At 52.1% G+C, this 18,900-nt stretch overlaps 1 protein-coding gene across 2 annotated transcripts; it reads left to right on the top strand.

Moving 5' to 3' along the window:
• Positions 1-14,130, top strand: OPTC (opticin). Of its 2 annotated transcripts, none has more exons than XM_019029015.4 (7): positions 1-272; positions 1,005-1,143; positions 2,710-2,868; positions 3,679-3,881; positions 8,115-8,210; positions 8,751-8,946; positions 13,827-14,130. In XM_019029015.4, exons 1-6 carry the CDS (start codon positions 42-44, stop codon positions 8,919-8,921), a joined length of 999 nt encoding a protein of 332 aa, XP_018884560.1. In that variant the 5' UTR covers positions 1-41; the 3' UTR covers positions 8,922-8,946; positions 13,827-14,130. The 2 variants fall into 2 exon arrangements, with proteins under 2 accessions (XP_018884560.1, XP_063565432.1); XM_063709362.1 differs by lacking the exon at positions 13,827-14,130 and adding an exon at positions 9,733-9,785 and having other exon boundaries at positions 11-272.
• Positions 14,131-18,900: the final 4,770 nt, after the last annotated feature.

The raw sequence follows: 18,900 nt of genomic DNA, 5'->3' as shown, positions 1-18,900 counted from the left end.
GACCAGCCACTGAAGGGATTCTCAGTCCCATCCGACTCCCCATGAGGCTCCTGGCTTTCCTGAGTCTGCTGGCCTTGGTGCTGCAGGAGACAGGGACAGCTTCTCTCCCAAGGAAGGAGAGGAAGAGGAGAGAGGAGCAGATGCCCAGGGAAGGCGATTCCTTTGAAGTTCTGCCTCTGCGGAACGACGTCCTGAACCCAGACAACTATGGTGAAGTCATTGACCTGAGCAACTATGAGGAGCTCACAGATTATGGGGACCAACTCCCCGAGGTGAGGGACACAGCAGACCAACTACATTCCCTGCATGACACTGGGAGTCAGAGGACAGGGCCCTCCCACTGCCCCGAAGTGCGGGTGTCTCCAGCCTCCACCTCTTTCTCTATGAGGTGGAAATTCTTATCCCTCCATAGGGACTTGTCACTTAGATGATACTAAGAAACAGGACACAAACCTGGGACTTCTTCTTCAAAAGTCATACTTGCCTCCCCCTGCCAAAGCTATGTCTCACTGGGGGAGGGGTTCGCAATGTCCTCATCATATTCTCTAGGAAATAAAAGTGCCACATCCCCCATCTCTTTTCTGAAACTGTCCTCCAGTCTGAAGTTCTTTCCCAGGCCCTCTTGGCCTTCACTGCAGCAGCGTGGGGTGGCAGCCCAGAAGCCCCTACTCAATTGTGCGTGAGCCTGATCAGTGTGAAGGGAAGAGTGCCGGCCTGGGAAATCAGGAGAGCAGGTTCCGTCTCTGCCTTGACCACCTGCTGGCTCTTTGATCCTCATCCCTCTCCTCTCTGGGCCCCGGTTTCTTCATCCATAGGATGGACATGCTGGACCTGATGCTCTGTCAGATCCCCTTTTTGCACAGTCTTTCTGCTATCCCTCCCTCCTCCTCCTCCACAGTGACTCTTCGCTGGTTTGAAATCCATCACTGAGGTTCCCAGAGTCCAAAGTTAAGTCCCTTTTGTGCAAAAGCTGGGCTACTGTGTACTCTGTGCTACATCTCCAGGTTAAGGTGACTAGCCTCGCTCCTGCAACCAGCATCAGTCCTGCCAAGAGCACTACGGCTCCAGGGACACCCTCGTCAAACCCCACGATGACCAGACCTACTACAGCAGGGCTGCTACTGAGTTCCCAGCCCAACCATGGTAAGTGCACAGTCACATGGTCGCAATATCCCTAGGTCATAGGCCAAGCAGCTATGACCCAGCACCAGGGGGTACCAAAGTGGAACGTGGTTGGGGTTGGGGCATGGAGGGTCAGGGCTACCCTTACTAGCAGGGAGAGAAGGGGAAATAGCCACAGTAAGAACAGGAAAAAAGAAATCAAAGACAGGCACTGGCTGTGCCTAATACTTTTGCCTGAATGTACAAGTTGAGTAAGAAGCAAAGAAATGCAAGAACTCCCTTATGCCCTAGCAAAGCCACCCTGCCTTAATTAATAGCATGATGGGGGAAGCAGGTTGAGTGGTAATTAGATTACAGACAATTAAAAGCCTGTAGAGAACAATAACTAACTTTGTGGCTGTCACTTGGCATGGGAGCAAATGAAGCAGTCACACTGCTTTTCAGCTTCAAAGTCCCTCCTCAGCAGCTCTCTTTCCTTCCCTGATGCCCTCCTGGAGGCTGCGGCTGGCATCCCTGGCAGTGAGGCCTCAGCAATCTGCTGGAAATCAGAAGTGGGCAGAGGAGGGGTGAAGTTCATTCTGGACCCGCTTGCCCGCAGCTTCCCTGTTCTCTTCTTGGGATGTTTGCCTTGGGTGGACCTGGGGTATTGGGGCATTGGCAGGAAAACCATTCAGTCAGGAATCCATGACCTCTCAGAGCTACAGTCTCAGGCTTAAAGAGGCCGTAAAGGGCCTCAGCTGAATCCGCCATTCAAAGCCTCAGGATAAGAAAGATGCTGGGGACCCTCTGCTCTACCCACTCCTCCTGGTCACTGCTGGCAGAGAAGAGCTCCTTAATCTGGGGTCTGTGTCACTGCTACCAGAGTTATTCCTTGAGTTGAGCTAAACTGGTCTCTCAGTAATCTCTGTGCCTTGTGATAGCAAGTGACAGAAACCTCCTGCACTATTCAGTTGTATGATCCAGTAAAGTCTCCCCAACTACTTGGGGTGGCTGACCTGGCCTAACCTCACGACCCGTGGGTACAGAGAGAGGGTCATGGACAGAACAGGAGAGGGCTGCTTCCCAAAGAAAAATTGGCATGCTGATGCCATAAGAAGGGGAAGTCGTTGCTGGGTAGGCACTGTACTCCACCTTGGTTCTATTGTGCTTCTTGGAGCCACACAGAACATGTCTAATTTCTCTTCCCCAAGGCAGATGGCAGAGCCAGCAACCACTGGCCATCCCACTAAAATTCTGGCTTTACTTTTTGGGACCAGAGAGGAATCCTGTGGAAAAGAGATCGAGGGATTTCCTAGAAACACCCACATAGGCCCAGGAAAAAGTACACAGAACCAGGGTCTGCTGAAAGTATAAATGGGCTTGGGCTGGGTAGTAACTGAGGATGGACCTGCCTCTCTGGGGTAGAGGACAGAGTGACAGGGGAGCAGACAACAGCACTGTGTACATGGTGCCCGTCAGTTCTGGGCAGCAACCTATAGGCTATCAAAAAGGCACAGATGGCCGTGGTTCAGACACTCCCTGGGGCGAGGGCCATTGGCCCCAGAGGCTAAAGAGATCTCCCTTTGTTCTGTCTTCCACCTGGGCCAGGTCTGCCCACCTGCCTGGTCTGCGTGTGCCTCGGTTCCTCTGTGTATTGCGATGACATTGACCTAGAGGACATTCCTCCTCTTCCTCGGAGGACTGCCTACCTGTATGCACGCTTCAACCGCATCAGCCGTATCAGGGCCGAAGACTTCAAAGGGCTGAGTATGTAATGCCCTGGGAAAAGAGGAGTGGGGGCAGGCATATGCAGCCACCCTGCCACTAGGACAGTCACCAACACTGTGTTAGTGCCCCCCCGTGTTAGCTCTTTCCTGTTGGCTCTCAGTCCCTCCAGCTGTCAAAGGGAAATAGACCGAAGTCTCTAGAAGTCCCTTCCTTGAAGTATTTAGATGGTGGAAGGGACCTGTTTTTATTTGTTCTCCAAAAAGGTCTGGGAAGCTGGGAGGGGAAGGTATGATCTGCCAACATCTTCAGGATGTCCCAGCAGTGACGGCTGTGTGATCAGCTGGCCTCTGGGCAGGACAGTCTTAAATCTACTCTCCATGGCACTGATGCTGTTTACATGGTTGTTTGTGTGCTTTTAGCTTCTTTATGCCTTATGCCCTGCTTGAGACAGGAGACCTGGGCTGTGATCCAAATTCTACCACTAATTACCCAGAGCCTTTCCAGGCCTCAGTGCCCTTTTGTTGAGATTCACAAGTGGAGGTGAGGTGGATCCAGGGATTCCTGGGCCTGTTGGTTCTCACTTTCAAGAGGCTTCTTCTAAAGGATGCAAGATGGGCGGCCACTGCACAGGACAAAACTCCAGGGAGGGGCACTGAGGCATCCGAGGGCTTTTCCAAGGAGTCCTGGTTTATGTTATTTCCTCTGGTTTGGGCCTAGTGCAGGTAGAGAGCTGGTTAGAATCCCCTCATCCTGAGAGGGATGGGGCAAGGTGTGGAGACAGCTCCAACCTGGACAAGGAAAGACAGTGTGTTCTGGTTTCTCTCTTTGTTCTCCCCTAACCTCTCTCAGCAAAGTTGAAGAGGATTGACCTCTCCAACAACCTCATTTCCTCCATCGATAATGATGCCTTCCGCCTGCTACATGCCCTCCAGGACCTCATCCTCCCAGAGAACCAGTTGGAAGCTCTGCCCGTGCTGCCCAGTGGCATTGAGTTCCTGGATGTCCGCCTAAATCGGCTCCAGAGCTCGGGGATACAGCCTGCGGCCTTCAGGGTGAGTCAAGGCCTTACACCCACTATCTATCACCTCCACCACCCACCTCCACCACCCACCTCCACCTCTACCACCCACCTCCACCTCTACCACCCACCTCCACCACTATCACCCACCTCCACCACCCACCTCCACCTCTACCACCCACCTCCACCACTATCACCCACCTCCACCACCCACCTCCACCACCCACCTCCACCTCTACCACCCACCTCCACCACTATCACCCACCTCCACCACCCACCTCCACCACCCACATCCACCTCTACCACCCACCTCCACCACCCACCTCCACCACCCACATCCACCTCCACCACCCACCTCCACCACCCACCTCCACCTCTACCACCCACCTCCACCACCCACCTCCACCACCCACCTCCACCTCTACCACCCACCTCCACCACCCACCTCCACCACCCACCTCCACCTCTACCACCCACCTCCACCACCCACCTCCACCACCCACCTCCACCTCTACCACCCACCTCCACCACCCACCTCCACCACCCACATCCACCTCTACCACCCACCTCCACCACTATCACCCACCTCCACCACCCACCTCCACCACCCACGTCCACCTCTACCACCTACCTCCATCTCTACCACCACCGACTTCCACCTCTACCACCCACCTCCACCACCCACCTCCACATCTACCACCCACCTCCACCACCACCACCACCACCTCCACCTCTACCACCCACCTCCACCTCCAGCACCCACCCCACCCCTACCACCACCCACCTCCACCACCACCCACCTCCACCTCTACCACCCACCTCCACCTCCAGCACCCACCCCACCCCTACCACCACCCACCACCACCACCACCCACCTACACCACCTACCACTACCACCACCACCACCTACCTCCATCACCTACCACCACCACCACCCACCTCCACCTCCACCACCCACCTCCACCACTATCACCCACCTCCACCACCCACCTCCACCACCCACATCCACCTCCACCACCCACCTCCACCACCCACCTCCACCTCTACCACCCACCTCCACCACCCACCTCCACCACCCACATCCACCTCTACCACCCACCTCCACCACTATCACCCACCTCCACCACCCACCTCCACCTCTACCACCCACCTCCACCACCCACCTCCACCACCCACATCCACCTCTACCACCCACCTCCACCACCCACCTCCACCACCACCCACCTACCACCACCACCACCACCACCTCCACCTCTACCACCCACCTCCACCTCCAGCACCCACCCCACCCCTACCACCACCCACCTCCACCACCACCCACCTACACCACCTACCACTACCACCACCACCACCTACCTCCATCACCTACCACCACCACCACCCACCTCCACCTCCACCACACACCTCCACCACCTACCACCTACCTCCACCACCACCACCACCACCCACCTCCACCTCCACTACCCACCTCCACCACTATCACCCACCTCTACAACCACCCATCTCCACCACCACCACCCACCTCCACCACCACCATCACCACCACCACCACCACCACCACCATCTCCACCACCACCACCCACCTCCACCTCTACCACCCACCTCTACCCTTACCACGACCCACCACCACCACCACCCACCTCCACCACCTACCACCGCCACCACCACCACCCAACTCCACCTCTACCACCCACCTCCACCTCTATCACCACCCACCTCCACCTCTGCCACCTCTACCACCCACCTGCACCTCCACCTCCACCACCATCACCTGCCTCCACTGCCACCCCCACCACCCACCTCCACTCCTACCACCCATATCCACCACCACCACCCACCTGCACCACCCACCTGCACTCCCACCATGCACCTCCACCACCACCATCCACCACTGTTTTCATCCTTTTAAATTTGCTATTTATTGATTCTTTCAGTTGCAAGAAACTGATTCTGACCCAAGAAAAGGCCATCCCAAGAACCTCCATGAATGGAAACAGTACTATCAGGCCTCATGGGCCTGTTACTGGCTGAGCATCCCTAACCTGAAATCCAGAATCCAAAAGGCTCCAATAAGCATTTCTTTTGAGCACTTTGTTGATGTTCAAAAAGTTTTGGGTTTTGGAGCATTTTGGATTTTGGATATTCAGATTTGGGATACTCAACCTGTACTGGGAATGGGGGTTCAGAAGTCCAGGTGGACAACTCTCTCTCCCTCTTTGGGACACACGGCCTCTTGTCTTGGCTTCTTTCTGTGCATCTGCTCAATTCACCTGTTTGCTCACCAGCATCCTCTGCACACTCACAGGTTCTGCTCCCTGAAAACATACACGTGAGTTTGGCTTGGAATAGTGCTGATTCTGGCCCTAATTCTACGTATCCTTTTATTTCCAAAACCCTTCAGTAAGTGACTGATGAAACATTGTCTTTCTATGATCAAATGCTCAAGAGAGACTTTTGTTGTTGTTGTTTTGAGACAGATCTGACTCTGTCGCCCAGGCTGGAATGCAGTGGCATGATCTCGGCTCACTGCAACCTCTGCCTCCCGTGTTCAAGCAATTCTCCTGCCTCGGCCCCCTGAGTAGCTGGGATTACAGGCATGCACCACAATGCGTGGCTAGTTTTTGTATTTTTAGTAGAGATGGGGTTTCACCATGTTGGCCAGGCTGGTCTCGAACTCCTGACCTCAGGTGATCTGCCCACCTTGGCCTCCCGAAGAGCTGGGATGGCAGGCATGAGCCACTGTGCCTGTCCAAGAGAGACTATTTGATTGGTCATTGGCTGGCCAGTTTTGATGGGAAGGGCTAAGTTGTATGACACAAATATGCCCACTGGGGCAGCCCATTCAATAGGGCTAGGAAGAGCCCCGGGTGTGTTCGCCCATGTGCTCTCTCTCTTTCTCTCTCTGTCTCTCAAGTAGTAGAATCTTTTACGCAATCTAATTCCTATTTAGAAGCATCAAATAAACCAAATTAGACTTGCATTTTTGAAATAGGATGAGAGCACAGAGGCATACCTGCTTGCTCTCTGCCCTGCCCTCCCCAGTGCCTTCCACCCTCTCAGCCTTCTCCTGTCTGCAGTGGTCTTTGAGGGAGTTTTACAGAACAGCATCACTACCACTGTTGTGGTGGAAGAGCACTAGACAGGGAATCAGAAGCCGGCCACGTGACCCCGGGCCTCAGTTTTTTGGTCTCAAAGAACGGGATTGCATGATCCCTGAAGTTCCCCACTGCTCACTCAGCCTCAGCAACATGCCAGCTGTCTCCATATTAGGAGGCGCTGCTTTGCCTTGACTCAGAGCTGTTTTCTCAGCCCAGGATAAGGCCTGGGCTTTGGAGCCACAGAGACCTGGGTTTGTGCGAGAGTCACCTGACCTCTCTGACCTTGTTTTCTCATCTGCAAAATGAGGGTAATAATACCTGCTTGACACAGCTGCTGGAGGGTTAAATAAGATAGCATTTTACAAAGAGAACAGGAGGGTTAGATATGCATAGTAGATGCTCCATAAATGGTAACTATCATTTTTATTTGCTCCCTGAGCCCTGCTGAAGGCTTGTCTCTTCCCAAACCCTTCTCTGATTAACACTGTCTAATTCTGAGAGCACGGTCCCATGCACACACTGTGTACCTCTCTGTGCCTGAGGTTCTCATTCTGCTGGTCTGGCTGTATCCCGAGTGTCTGCTCTGTACCTGCTCCTCACCCAGAGCACGGACGATAAACAGGGCATGGAGGATGGAAGTTAGATACCAGGGAGCAGGTCATGCCAGTGAGAGGCATGAGGCTTAGGCAGCTGTGGGGTCTCCTTTATTGGAGGGTTTATTGGAGACATTGATTGGGAGGTCTTGTTTAGATAATTGTCCATGGCCCCAGGTTTAGCATTTGGAGACTTGTCATTGGGGAAAGTCCCTTCTGATAGCAGAGAAGTTGAGGCAGAGCGGAAATGTCCCCTGGTCCTCCCTTCTACCCTGTCCCTGCCCCTCCCCTGCACTACCCAGTGTCATTACCAGCTGATTAGCTCTTTCCTACTTCAGTGGCTGGCACCTCAATGGTAGCAGCTTTCCTCCTGCATCCAGTTGGAGTTAGTGTCTGTAAGATCCTTAAAGACCTGGGCAACCCCTGTGGCACCCAGCACAGAGCCTGGCGCATGGCTGAGGCTAAGTGAGCCCTGAGTGAACAAATGGGGCCACCTGTCTCTGGTCTCATAGCCCTCCTCACTGCCAGGGTCCAACAGGACCCACCAGCCTCCTCCACTCTTTGCTTTCTCCACAGGCAATGGAGAAGCTGCAGTTCCTTTACCTGTCAGACAACCTGCTGGATTCTATCCCGGGGCCTTTGCCCCTGAGCCTGCGCGCTGTACACCTGCAGGTAAGGAGCACCACCCAGAGCAAGGGTGATAAACAGCATGGAGGATGGAAGTTAGATACCAGGAGCAGGTCATGGCAGAGAGAGGCATGAGGCTTAGGCAGCTGTGGGGTCTCCTTGATTGGAGGGTTTATTGGAGACAAGGATTGGGAGGTCTTGTCTAAATAGTTGTCCATGACCCCAGTTTGATTTTCTCCATTTTTTCTTTTTAAAACACTTTCTCTCCCTCCACCATTTTATTTTATCTCACCCAACTGCTTTTCCTTCTCTCTTTTTCCTACCCTCTGTCTCTTTCCTTCCCTTCAGTCCTTCCCTCCTTCCTCTCTCCCCTTCTCTTCCTCTTCATCTGTGCCCTCTCTCTCCATCCATCCCCCCTGGGGCTCCTCTTCTCACCCTTGTTGTGTGGCTTTGGCCCTAGATGCTTCAGTTTCTCCAGTTGCACCAGAGCAGGCAGAGCTGGTAGGGACAGCTGACGTGAGCCTTTGGTGCTGCTTAAGGGGCAGAGCCTCTTGGTGAAGCTCAGCTGGTATGTGTTCTTCCCAGAATAACCTGATAGAGACCATGCAGAGAGACGTCTTCTGTGACCCCGAGGAGCACAAACACACCCGCAGGCAGCTGGAAGACATCCGCCTGGATGGCAACCCCATCAACCTCAGCCTCTTCCCCAGCGCCTACTTCTGCCTGCCTCGGCTCCCCATTGGCCGCTTCACCTAGCTCGGAGCCCTTCCACTCCTCCCAGGTAAGAGCCCTCCAAGGACCATGCAGGCATGGGCCTCCAGCCATAAAGCCCAATTCCTTATCTTTAAACAGTGATCTTTAGCCCAGGCATTAATCAACCTCTCGATCCCTTGCAAAAATCACACACAGGCACACGCATGCATGCACACACACACTCATGTACTGAAATGTCTTTCAGTAGCCAAATTTGCATTTCTCCATCTTCTTTCCTTGACACTTATGGCTCCTGGCTCAGAAAATAGCAATGTCTGCAGTGGAGCTCTTTTCCATATTCCCCATCTCTTGCACCCACACAGAATGCCAAGAAAGCTGTGGGAGAGGAAGAGGGGGAGGAGGAAGAGAAGGAAGAAGTGGGGAAGAGGAGAGCAGTGATGTGCTGGAGCCAGCTCTTACTACTTGCAGGAACCGATTACTAAATTTTCCAGAATTTTGCAAGTCAGTTGTTAAACACAGCCATTATGAAAAATTAAATTATATAAACTCACAATTAAATATATCATATTGAAAACAAATGTAATAATTATTCAAAAATCATCATTTTTCAATCAGTTTACTATATTTCACTATTAACCGTGCCCTTGAAGTTATTTCTGTCCATGGTATCTGTATGGGGGAAACTCTAGATAATGGTGTGCTACTGGGCATCTCTTCCAGCTCCTCATTCAGTGACATCATATCGGTAGTTTAAAATGGGCCATGGTAGGGGTATTTACACTACAGAAATTGGTAAACACTACAAATTGGGATTTCCTTTTTTGAGAGCTGACTGTAAAATGTTTGCCTGCAGACCACTGAGGAGAAAGAATAGCTACTTAAACCAGCTCCCCCTACCTGCACACCATCCTACTGGGGCTGAGGTAGGTAAGATTTCTATAGGGCATTCCTTCATTTCCTGCTCTTCTGAGGCCAGGGCCTCCTGTTAGATTTGGAGGGAGCCATTCATAAGGATGGAGAACTGACACGAATCTTCACCCACATGCGCTTCTTGTAGCACTTACCTACTCCCTGGCTCGCTGGCCAGTCTCTTGAGCGTGGTTGGCTCAGCCAGCTGGGCTGGTTCCTAGCCACTGGGGTTTCCATCCTTCCCATTCGCTCCTGCATGTTCGACCACCAGAGGGCAGCCTTGTGCAAAGATAAATAAAAATAGCAATTACTCACCTTCTGCCTTTTGGATCGTGGGCAGGGGCTACTATGCTGGAAGGATGGGAAGAAGGGCAACTATCATGTAGCCAATGATTTGTTCCTTGAGTTAGAAGGGAGAGGAGGAGATGCCTCCCTTCTCCTGACCGTTATAAGGAGGCTTTGGGCAAGGGGTATGTGATGGACGGGCTCTTGGCCTCAGGCCTCATGCTAAGGCATGAGAGAGGGATGAGGCAGGGAATTCACTTACTCACGCAGGAGGATCTCATGGAGCACCCACTGCTACGTGGTGATAAGATGGTACGCAACAGAAACATATTCCTTTTCCCCAGAGAGCTTAGAATTTAGTGCAAAAGACAGGTGTGAAACAAATAAGCATACCAATAACCAAGCTATTCAACTCATAAAAGTGCTATAAAGGGTATGTAGAGAATGCTATGAATGCTTACAAGAGGAGGACCCAACTTAGGGGTCCAGAAGATCTTGCACAACTGATGTTTAAGCTGAAACCCAAAGGAGTGGGAGTTAGCCAGGCAATGAGTTGCCAAGGCAACTATTCAAGGTCCCTGGTGGTCCCCGAGTCTGGATGGACAGGTGTTTCTTGTGGGCCACGTGGAGAGGAATCCATGTATCAGCCTCCCCCCACCTCACTGTGCACTTGGATCCTCACGGCGGTCCTATAAACAGCCAAGTCAGAAATTATTATTCACATTCTTCAGATGAAGAGATGGAGAACTAGAGACCAATCACTGACCCCAGTTCACACGGGTGACTCAGGGTTGGACCAGAACTCAACACACAGGCTACAGACTGGCAGTGGGAAGTCTTGAAGGTGGTGGGAGGTGACTTCATGCCGTCATGGTACCTACCCTCACTCCCAGGGAATCTAGGATTCCAGCGCACCTGGCCCCAGGGAAGGACGGGGAAGGCAGTGAGCCAAGGGCCCCTTGACTTTCAGAGCAGCAGAGCTGTCACTGGCCCTTCCTCTCGTTTGCCTCCTCTTTCTGTCTTCCAAGAGTTTGTTACAGCGGAATCTCTCTCTCTCTGTCTCTCTGTGTGTGTGTGTGTGTGTTTTCTGTCTCTCTCTCCCTTTCTCTGTTTCATCCACCAATCCTATCCCCTTCCATATCCAATATCCTGTTCCATATCCTGCTTTATTGGATTATGACAAGGCCTAGGCATGCAACAGCTGAAAGCCTAAAGTTCTCCAAATGCAAGAGATCCTGGATTGAGGAATCCAATTTTCCTTTTTTTTTTTTTTTGAGATGGAGTTTCACTCTTGTTGCCCGGGGGGAGTGCAATGGCGTGATCTTGGCTCACCACAACCTCTGCCTCCCGGATTCAAGCAATTCTCCTGCCTCAGCCTCCTGAGTAGCTGGGATTACAGGCATGCACCACCACACCTGGCTAATTTTGTATTTTAAGTAGAGACAGGGTTTCTCCATGTTGGGCAGGCTGGTCTCGAACTCCTGACCTCGGGTGATCTGCCCGCCTCGGCCTCCCGAAGTGTTGGAATTACAGGTGTGAGCCACCACTCCTGGCCGAGGAATTCAATTTTTTCAAAAATCTAATTTAAAAAAAAAAAGGTTTTCCAGAACTGGGGCTTTTGGGTACTGGAAGCCACATCATTCCCACATGCCTCTTGGTTACTCTTTGCTGAATACAGAAAGTCACCTGGCTCCTGCTCTATTGTGGGACAGGGGATCTAACAATCCCTGGACTCCTGGACTTTGCCAGACCTATAATAGAAGCTTTTCTGTGCATCAACTCATTTAATTCCAGCAAAAACCCTAGTGAGTAGGGATGCTCGTCTTCAGACTGCAGATGAAGAAACAGACTTCTGAAAGCGGGTGAGGCCCAAACCCAAATAGCAAGAGAGTGGCAGAGCTAGGATTCAATCCGGGGTCCATCCAGCCAGAGTCTGAAGTACTGCTCTCTGCCACACTCCAATGCAGACACCATTTTCAAGTTCCAGTTAAAGGAGGCCAGCTCCAGAGAGTTTCTTTCCCGAGGCCATTGCTGCTCTGGGAGGGGTTCCCCAAGGTCTGCTGCCTCTGCAGCTGTCTCTTGGCTAATCCCCCATTTTTGGCTAGGGAAGCCCAAGGAATAGAAAGAATGTCCTTGTTGTCTGTCTCCCTGAAGAAATTCTAAACAGAGCATCTGTCCCTCTGCACCAGGGAGGGAAGGAGGAAGAGAGAGATGGGGAGAGACAGAGAGAGAGAAACCCCACAGCTGTTCCTTCTCGATCTTGATGTGAACAGCTAGGCCTCCTGTTTCTCAGGCACCTAAAGGGGTTAGGGTTGGGCAACTGGCAGGGAAGGCAGAGAGCACTTCTTTAGCCAGAGTGAGGCCCTCCTGTCTTGTAGAATGGTAAAGATGGAGAGAATGACACAGAGCAGATGCAAGCCAGCCCTGAGAGAGTACAAAGGAAGGGAGTGAGAGGAGGGGCTGTGGGGTCCAGGCAGGCTTGGCAGCCAGCTTGAGGGCCTCATGCCAGCCGGCAGTCTAGGTTTGCATCAAATCCACCTCCTCCAACACCAGACTTTCCTAACCTCACTCATCCAGGTCCTTTGTGGCCCAGCAGCAACTCATATTTGACCTTGGCAAGGGCACTTGCTCTGGGCGGCACCCTGGTGACTCTTCTGCCAGCTCTGTGTGAAGGGGAGTGCCTTCCTCCTCTGGGGCACCCTGTGGCCTTCAGGAGGGTCTTGCCCTAACCTGTCCTATGAGTATCAGCGGGAGGAGGTCAAGGGGAAGAGGCCAGGGCCCCTCCTCTCCGTGAGAGAAAGGATGAGTTTGCAATGACCTCCCCCTCTGCCTGCCCCATTCTCAGCTCCAGGGTCCTGTTTTTCCGAAGGTTACCCAGCAAGGCCTAGGGCCAGAGGAGGCTCGTGGAGAAGGGAGGGTGGGAGGGGCTGCTGGAGAGGCTGGAGCTAAGTCTGTTTTAGGAGCCAAGGCCATTTCCCCACCCTGACCTTGCCTGGACTCCCTTCCTGCTTCCTTTTCTCTTTTGTCTCTTCCCTGGGAATAGTAATCTCTTACATTTCTGCTGTCAGTTTGCACTTCGGCAAGCTCTTTTACATATGGGACCTAATTTGACAGTCCTAACAACTCTGTGAGGAAGGAATTATTATCCCTGCTTTTACTGATGAAAATGAGAGGCTAAGTACTTTGTCCCAGAGAAAGATGACTTAACATAAACAATCTGTAACAGAAAAAGAAAGATGGGCATGGGGGTGGAGCTGCAGTGACAGCCATCACTTCTTGGGAATTCTTGTCAGAGAAATGGGAAATCCCATCTCCAGCTCCTGGAGCAGGGGATGGGTGCCCCTACCACGTCCCCCCAAAATGCTTTGAAAAGCAAGGACTCGGGAGGGCATCACCCAGGCTAGAAAAAGGGGGGCTGCCTATGGAGCTTGAGTCCAGGGCCCGCCCCCAGCAGGATCAAGGCCTGTATCCTTAGGAAGCACATGAGGTAATGAAGGTCTCAGCTCAGGAGAACCTTGGGGCTCAAAGACACACGGACCCCCATCTCTGCCGCACTCCTACATGCCTGTGTCTGTGTCCTCCTTCCTTCTGGCCAGGACAGAGGCAGACAGACCAGATGGGGAGGTGGCCCCAGCTCTCCCCGCCCCCTCCCTGTCTAGCTGCCTCTCAGCTTTCTCCTCCCACCTCACCTGCCCCTCCCCTCTCCCCCACACTAGACACCAGCTCAATTTTGTCTCTCCTCTCTCTCTCAAGGTCATCTCTTGGACCAGCGGGCATCACATTCTCCAGCAGCCGCCATCTCACACGCCTCCCTCCTGTGGCCGCCGGCAGCATGGACAAAGGTCTCCATGCAGGGGGAGGAGGCCTGCTTCTTTCCCCACAGCTCTCATGTCTCCCTTCTCCCTGCGGGTGACAAAGAAGCCCAAGGACCACCTCCTTCCTGCCTCATTGTAATAAAATTCCCCACACTGAGGCCTTCTTGTCTTCAACCTGGCCTGTCCAGCCCTTCCAGATATGGCCAAACCCATGGCCTGGATGGGCTTGTGTACTTCCTTTCAAACGAGCCCACACAGAATGCCTGCTCTCCCCTTCCTCCCCTCTGCACTCCTTCTGCCTCCTTTTTCTCTATTCTCCTTCTGTGCTCAGGCACCACAGCAAATAGCTTTTTGTTTCCTCCTGGCACTACCAGTCCCAGCCCTGCCTTCAGGAATTCTTTTCTCTCTCTCTTTTTTTAAAAGACTGGGTCTCACTAGGTTACCTAGGCTGGTTTTGAACTCTTGGGCTCAAATGTTCACCTGCCTTAGCCTCCTGAGTTGCTGGGATTACAGATGTGTGCCACTGTACCGACTCCAGAATTCTTTTCTTTTGTGTCTAACACACAGTTCAGACACAGGAGGGAGTGGAAGTGTTTCTTGTTATGGCACCTGTAGAGGAACTGTGATGCAAGGGAGTGAGCACTGGAATGAGAGTCTGAAGACCTGAGTTTGACTACCCTATATCCTGATCACACCAGCGCCTCACTCTGTCCTGGCCCCTTGGAGTTCCCTCACTCCAAATCTGTTGCTCAAAGCGTATCCAAGCCCAAGGGGTGTGGTGCCTATCCCTATCTTATTACATTTCTAGTCTAAGAACAAAGACCCAACCCTCTCCTACTGTTCCCAGTAGTAGAGACTACCATTGACAAAGAGGTATCAAATGGTAAAGGAGAAAAGGAAGGAAGTACAGAAAATACAGACACACAATCAGTCTAGTCTCACAAGTTGAGCTTTCTGAGCCCAAATCAACTATACCATGGCTTTAAAGCTTGCTTAGCTGCAGGCCTTCCTGACCCTTCTCTAGTCCATGCAGAAGAGAGAATAATCCAAGCTTTTTAGGCCCTTTCTGACCCATCCTGAAACCAAAGGTAACGACCTTTGAATTACACGTTGTCCATAATCAGTGTCCCCCAAGGATCACTGGGCAGTCTTAGGAGAGGTGCTTCCTCCCACAGAGAGGCCCCCTGCCTCCCAGGACAGGCTCCTGGAGCCCAACACCTGTGAGAGCTGCAGCACCTCTCTTGGAGATCTAAGAAATCCCTGAAGGAGGCTCGGCACAGTGGCTCACGTCTGCAATCCCAGCACTTTGGGAGGCCGAGCAGACAGATCACAAGGTCAGGAGTTCGAGACCAGTCTGACCAACATGGTGAAACCCCGTCTCTACTAAAAAATACAAAAAATAGCCAGGTGTGGTGGTGTGCGCTATAGTCCCAGCTACTCAGGAGGCTGAGGCAGGAGAATTGCTTGAACCTGGGAGGTGGAGGCTGCCGTAAGCAGAGATTGCACCACTGCACTCCAGCCTGGTGACAGAGCGAGACTGTGTCTCAAAAAAAAAAACAAAAAAAAAAAAACAAAAAAAAAAAAAAGAAAGAAATCCCTGAAGGAGCCATGTCCTGGGAGACAGGCGAGATGGCAGGTTTTAACCCTGCGGACATACAGTGGAAGATGAGCCTCTGCCCTTGAGGGAGTGTTGGAGGTGGAAGTGGGGGCATGAGAAATGGGGTGGGCAGAGAAGAGCAGGACCTCCTCCCAGTGCATGAGGTCCTTGGCTCTAAATAATCCTGAAAAATACTAGCCCAGAAAGATGCAAACGGCCCCGATGCTGGGAATGTTCTGCAGAATAGGAAGGTGTTAAGCAGTTACCCAGATGTTTCAAGCTAAAGCATCCTGCAGAGGAGGAGGGAAAAAAAAGTCATCTTTTGGGACTCAAGTCTTCCAAATCAGCTGTGTGCTTGGGTTGTAATCACCTTGCCAGTGTAGATGCTGCTCCTTTGAAGAAGTCAGTCTGAAAATAGGGTCCTTCTTAATGTCAGCAGATCAGTACATTATTCCTGCAGAGATGATAGGAAATGAAGACAGGAAGCTGTCAGAAAGTCAATATTTCAAAGGACCAAAGAGTCCTCAGGGTCCTTTGGTCCATGCACCTGTGTCTAGGCAGGGCTTTACCTAGTGCTGATGGTGATCTTCTCTGGTTTACGCCAGGGCCAGAGGTGCAGGCTGCAGAAAGCACCTGCCACCATCTGTAGGACATCATGCTAGCCCTACACATTACACACATCATCAGGTTTCATCTCCATCGTAGCCTGATGAGGTGGGCGCTACCCCAATTTTATAGAAGGCAGACTTTGGGAGGCCGAGGAGGGCAGATCACCTAAGCTCAGGAGTTCGAGACCAGCCTGGCCAACATGGTGAAACCCTGTCTCTACTAAAAATACAAATATTAGGCAGGTGTAGTGGTGGGCACCTGTAATCCCAGCTACTCAGAAGGCTGAGGCAGGAGAATTGCTTGAACCCAGAAGGCAGAGCTTGTGGTGAGCCCAGATCACGCCACTGCACTCCAGCCTGGGCGGCAGAGTGGGACTCCATCTCAAAAAAAAAAGAAGGCAGAGAGGTTAACTTTTGGTCCAAGGTCACACAGTGAGGAGTAAGAGGCAGACTAGATATTCAAATTTGACCTGAGTGCAAAGCCTGCTGGCCCTCTGGCCTTAGAACTGCGTGTCTGACACACCTGCTGAATCCATCTTGCCTCACTCACACTTCCTTGCTCATAGAACATACCCAATAAACCTTGTGCCAAGCCAGCTCGCTCCACAGCACGGTGGGGAGGCAGACCTGCTACAGAAATCTGACCATGTAAATGGCTCCTTTTCTACCCCTCCTCTCCTGATGTTCCTAGTGGTGGCCCCTGCACACCTGGCTTTCTCCTCTAAGCCTCACCAGTCTGGATCTCCCTTCCCACACCTCCTCCCTTCCTATCTATTGTCTCTGAGCCCAACTTCTTGGCTCCTGTGCTCCTATTCATGGGATTTCTTTCCGCTTCTGTAACCCTGAGTACAATAGGCTCCTTCCTGCTTATTGGTAAACAGAGTCACAACAAGCCCGAGTGTGTTCTAGGCTAGGTTTGAGCTCTTGATCGAGCCTCTCTCTCAGACTTTTGTTCCAGTTTTTTTTTTTTTCTAATGGGGACATGAACTCCTAGAGAGGTGGCCTGGCACGCCCCTGCCTCTCTGCTGCTCCTCTCCATTCTAGAGCATTACAGTTTGAGAGGGTACAGCACCAAACTTACTGCCTCATTACTTCCATGAAGTCCAGGAACTGCCCACTTACCTCCTGTCTGGAATACCGGAAGAGAAGTGGGAAGGGGAAAGTGTTTGTTCGTTGCCATCACCAAGCAAGTTCCCACTACCCCACTCCCCAGGGGTGGGTGGTGTTGTCCAAGTAACTTCTATGACAGCCTGCAAAGAAGGAGAAATAGACAAGGTGGGGACATCAACACCCCAGAAGCAAGAGCACACACCCCACCCGGAATAGAGCAGGCAGCCACAGCTCCTACATCTCAGGGACTGATGGGGACGTCCTAACTCTTAACCAAGGAGGTCCCCGGTCTCCCGTAAATCGTGAGTCTCAGTTTCCTGAGCAGGGTAGAGAAGGAACCCTTGAGTATGCAAGGCCCCGTCAACAAAGAGATTTACACAGATCCAGGCTCTGCCTCAATCTTACCCACCTTTAGTGTCCTTCATTCATTTTGTTTCAATGATTCTTTATTAAGTGCTGAGCACCAGGGTCAGCATAGTAATAAAGACAGACAAGGTCCCTGGCCTCAGGGAGACAGGCAGGAACAGAATAAACAAATAATAACAGATAAATGATACAATTCAGACAGGGACAGGTGCTAGATGACAACAAAAGGAAGTGAACATGGCAGTGACTGGTAGTGGAGGCCAGTGACAGGAGATAGGGCAGTCAAGGAAGGCCTCCTGGGGGTGGTGATGGTTGACCTGAGACCTCTGTGATGAGAAGGCAGCAGCCATGCAAAATGTGAGGGGAACGTTTTCCAGGCAGTGGGAAGAGAAGGCAGAAAGCACAAAGGAGAGAGGAGCCCATGTGAGCAGCAGAGAAGGCTTGGGGTGCGGTCAGAGGCAGCAGGGTCCTGGAGAGGAAAGCCTCCGAGGATTCTATTGTGAGTGCACGGGATCCTTCTCTGAGAAACCCACACCCCTTGCCGCCTTCTCTGCCTGTTAGTCATGCTGAAAACACGAGGCAGGAGGGAAAGGCAGCATCATTCACAGACTGGAGGGTGACAGTGACCAGAGCAAGTTTAACCTTTTAAAGAGGAAGGATCTGTTGCTTGGCTACCAGGCAACAAGGTAATGAGTGGAAATGGGGAACAGAAATGGAGAAAGAAGAGAGACCTAGAAGAGGGGCGGTGGGGAAAGGGCAGGAACCCCTCATGGGCTGGAGCCTGCAGAGGGAGGGAGAATGTGAGCAGCTTCCAGGAGGTGTGGGGCTTTGAAGAAAGGAACAGAGAGCATTTGAAGGAAGTGTGGGTGTGATGCAGGCCACTGTCTCCAGAAGACTCAGGCAGGTGCTTCACTGTGTCTTAAAGCTTTTAGAGTCAGATACTGGGTTCTTTAGGGTGTGTCTCCAGCTTGAAGTGTGCCTCACAGTAGACGCAGGAAGGCCTTGTTTGATTTGGGTTACAGGAGAAGCAGAGGCCCCTGTTTGGGGCTGCACTGTGAAGACTGGAATTTGGGTAGAAGGGGCCACTGCTCCGGCTTGGATACTAACCAGCTGTGTGGCCTCAGGCATGTCTGCTTTCTTCTATTCCCTCCTCTGGCCAAGAGAAGAGAAGATTCAGTGATCTCCAAGGTGCAGTCTGCAGCTTCATGATCTCACATGTTCTTTTGTTTTCTGAACAGGAAGGCTACTCAGAGAGGGGTCCCCACAAGGGATGAGGGACAAGTTGCCTAACCCTGTGGCAGACGGCTCTACTTCTCTTCATGGTAAGAGAG

This window comes from Gorilla gorilla, chromosome 1, assembly GCF_029281585.2.
Source record: "Gorilla gorilla gorilla isolate KB3781 chromosome 1, NHGRI_mGorGor1-v2.1_pri, whole genome shotgun sequence".
Taxonomy (NCBI): Eukaryota; Metazoa; Chordata; class Mammalia; order Primates; family Hominidae; genus Gorilla; species Gorilla gorilla.
Note: the sequence above shows the minus strand (reverse complement) of the source record. Positions and strands in the feature narration are given on the sequence as shown.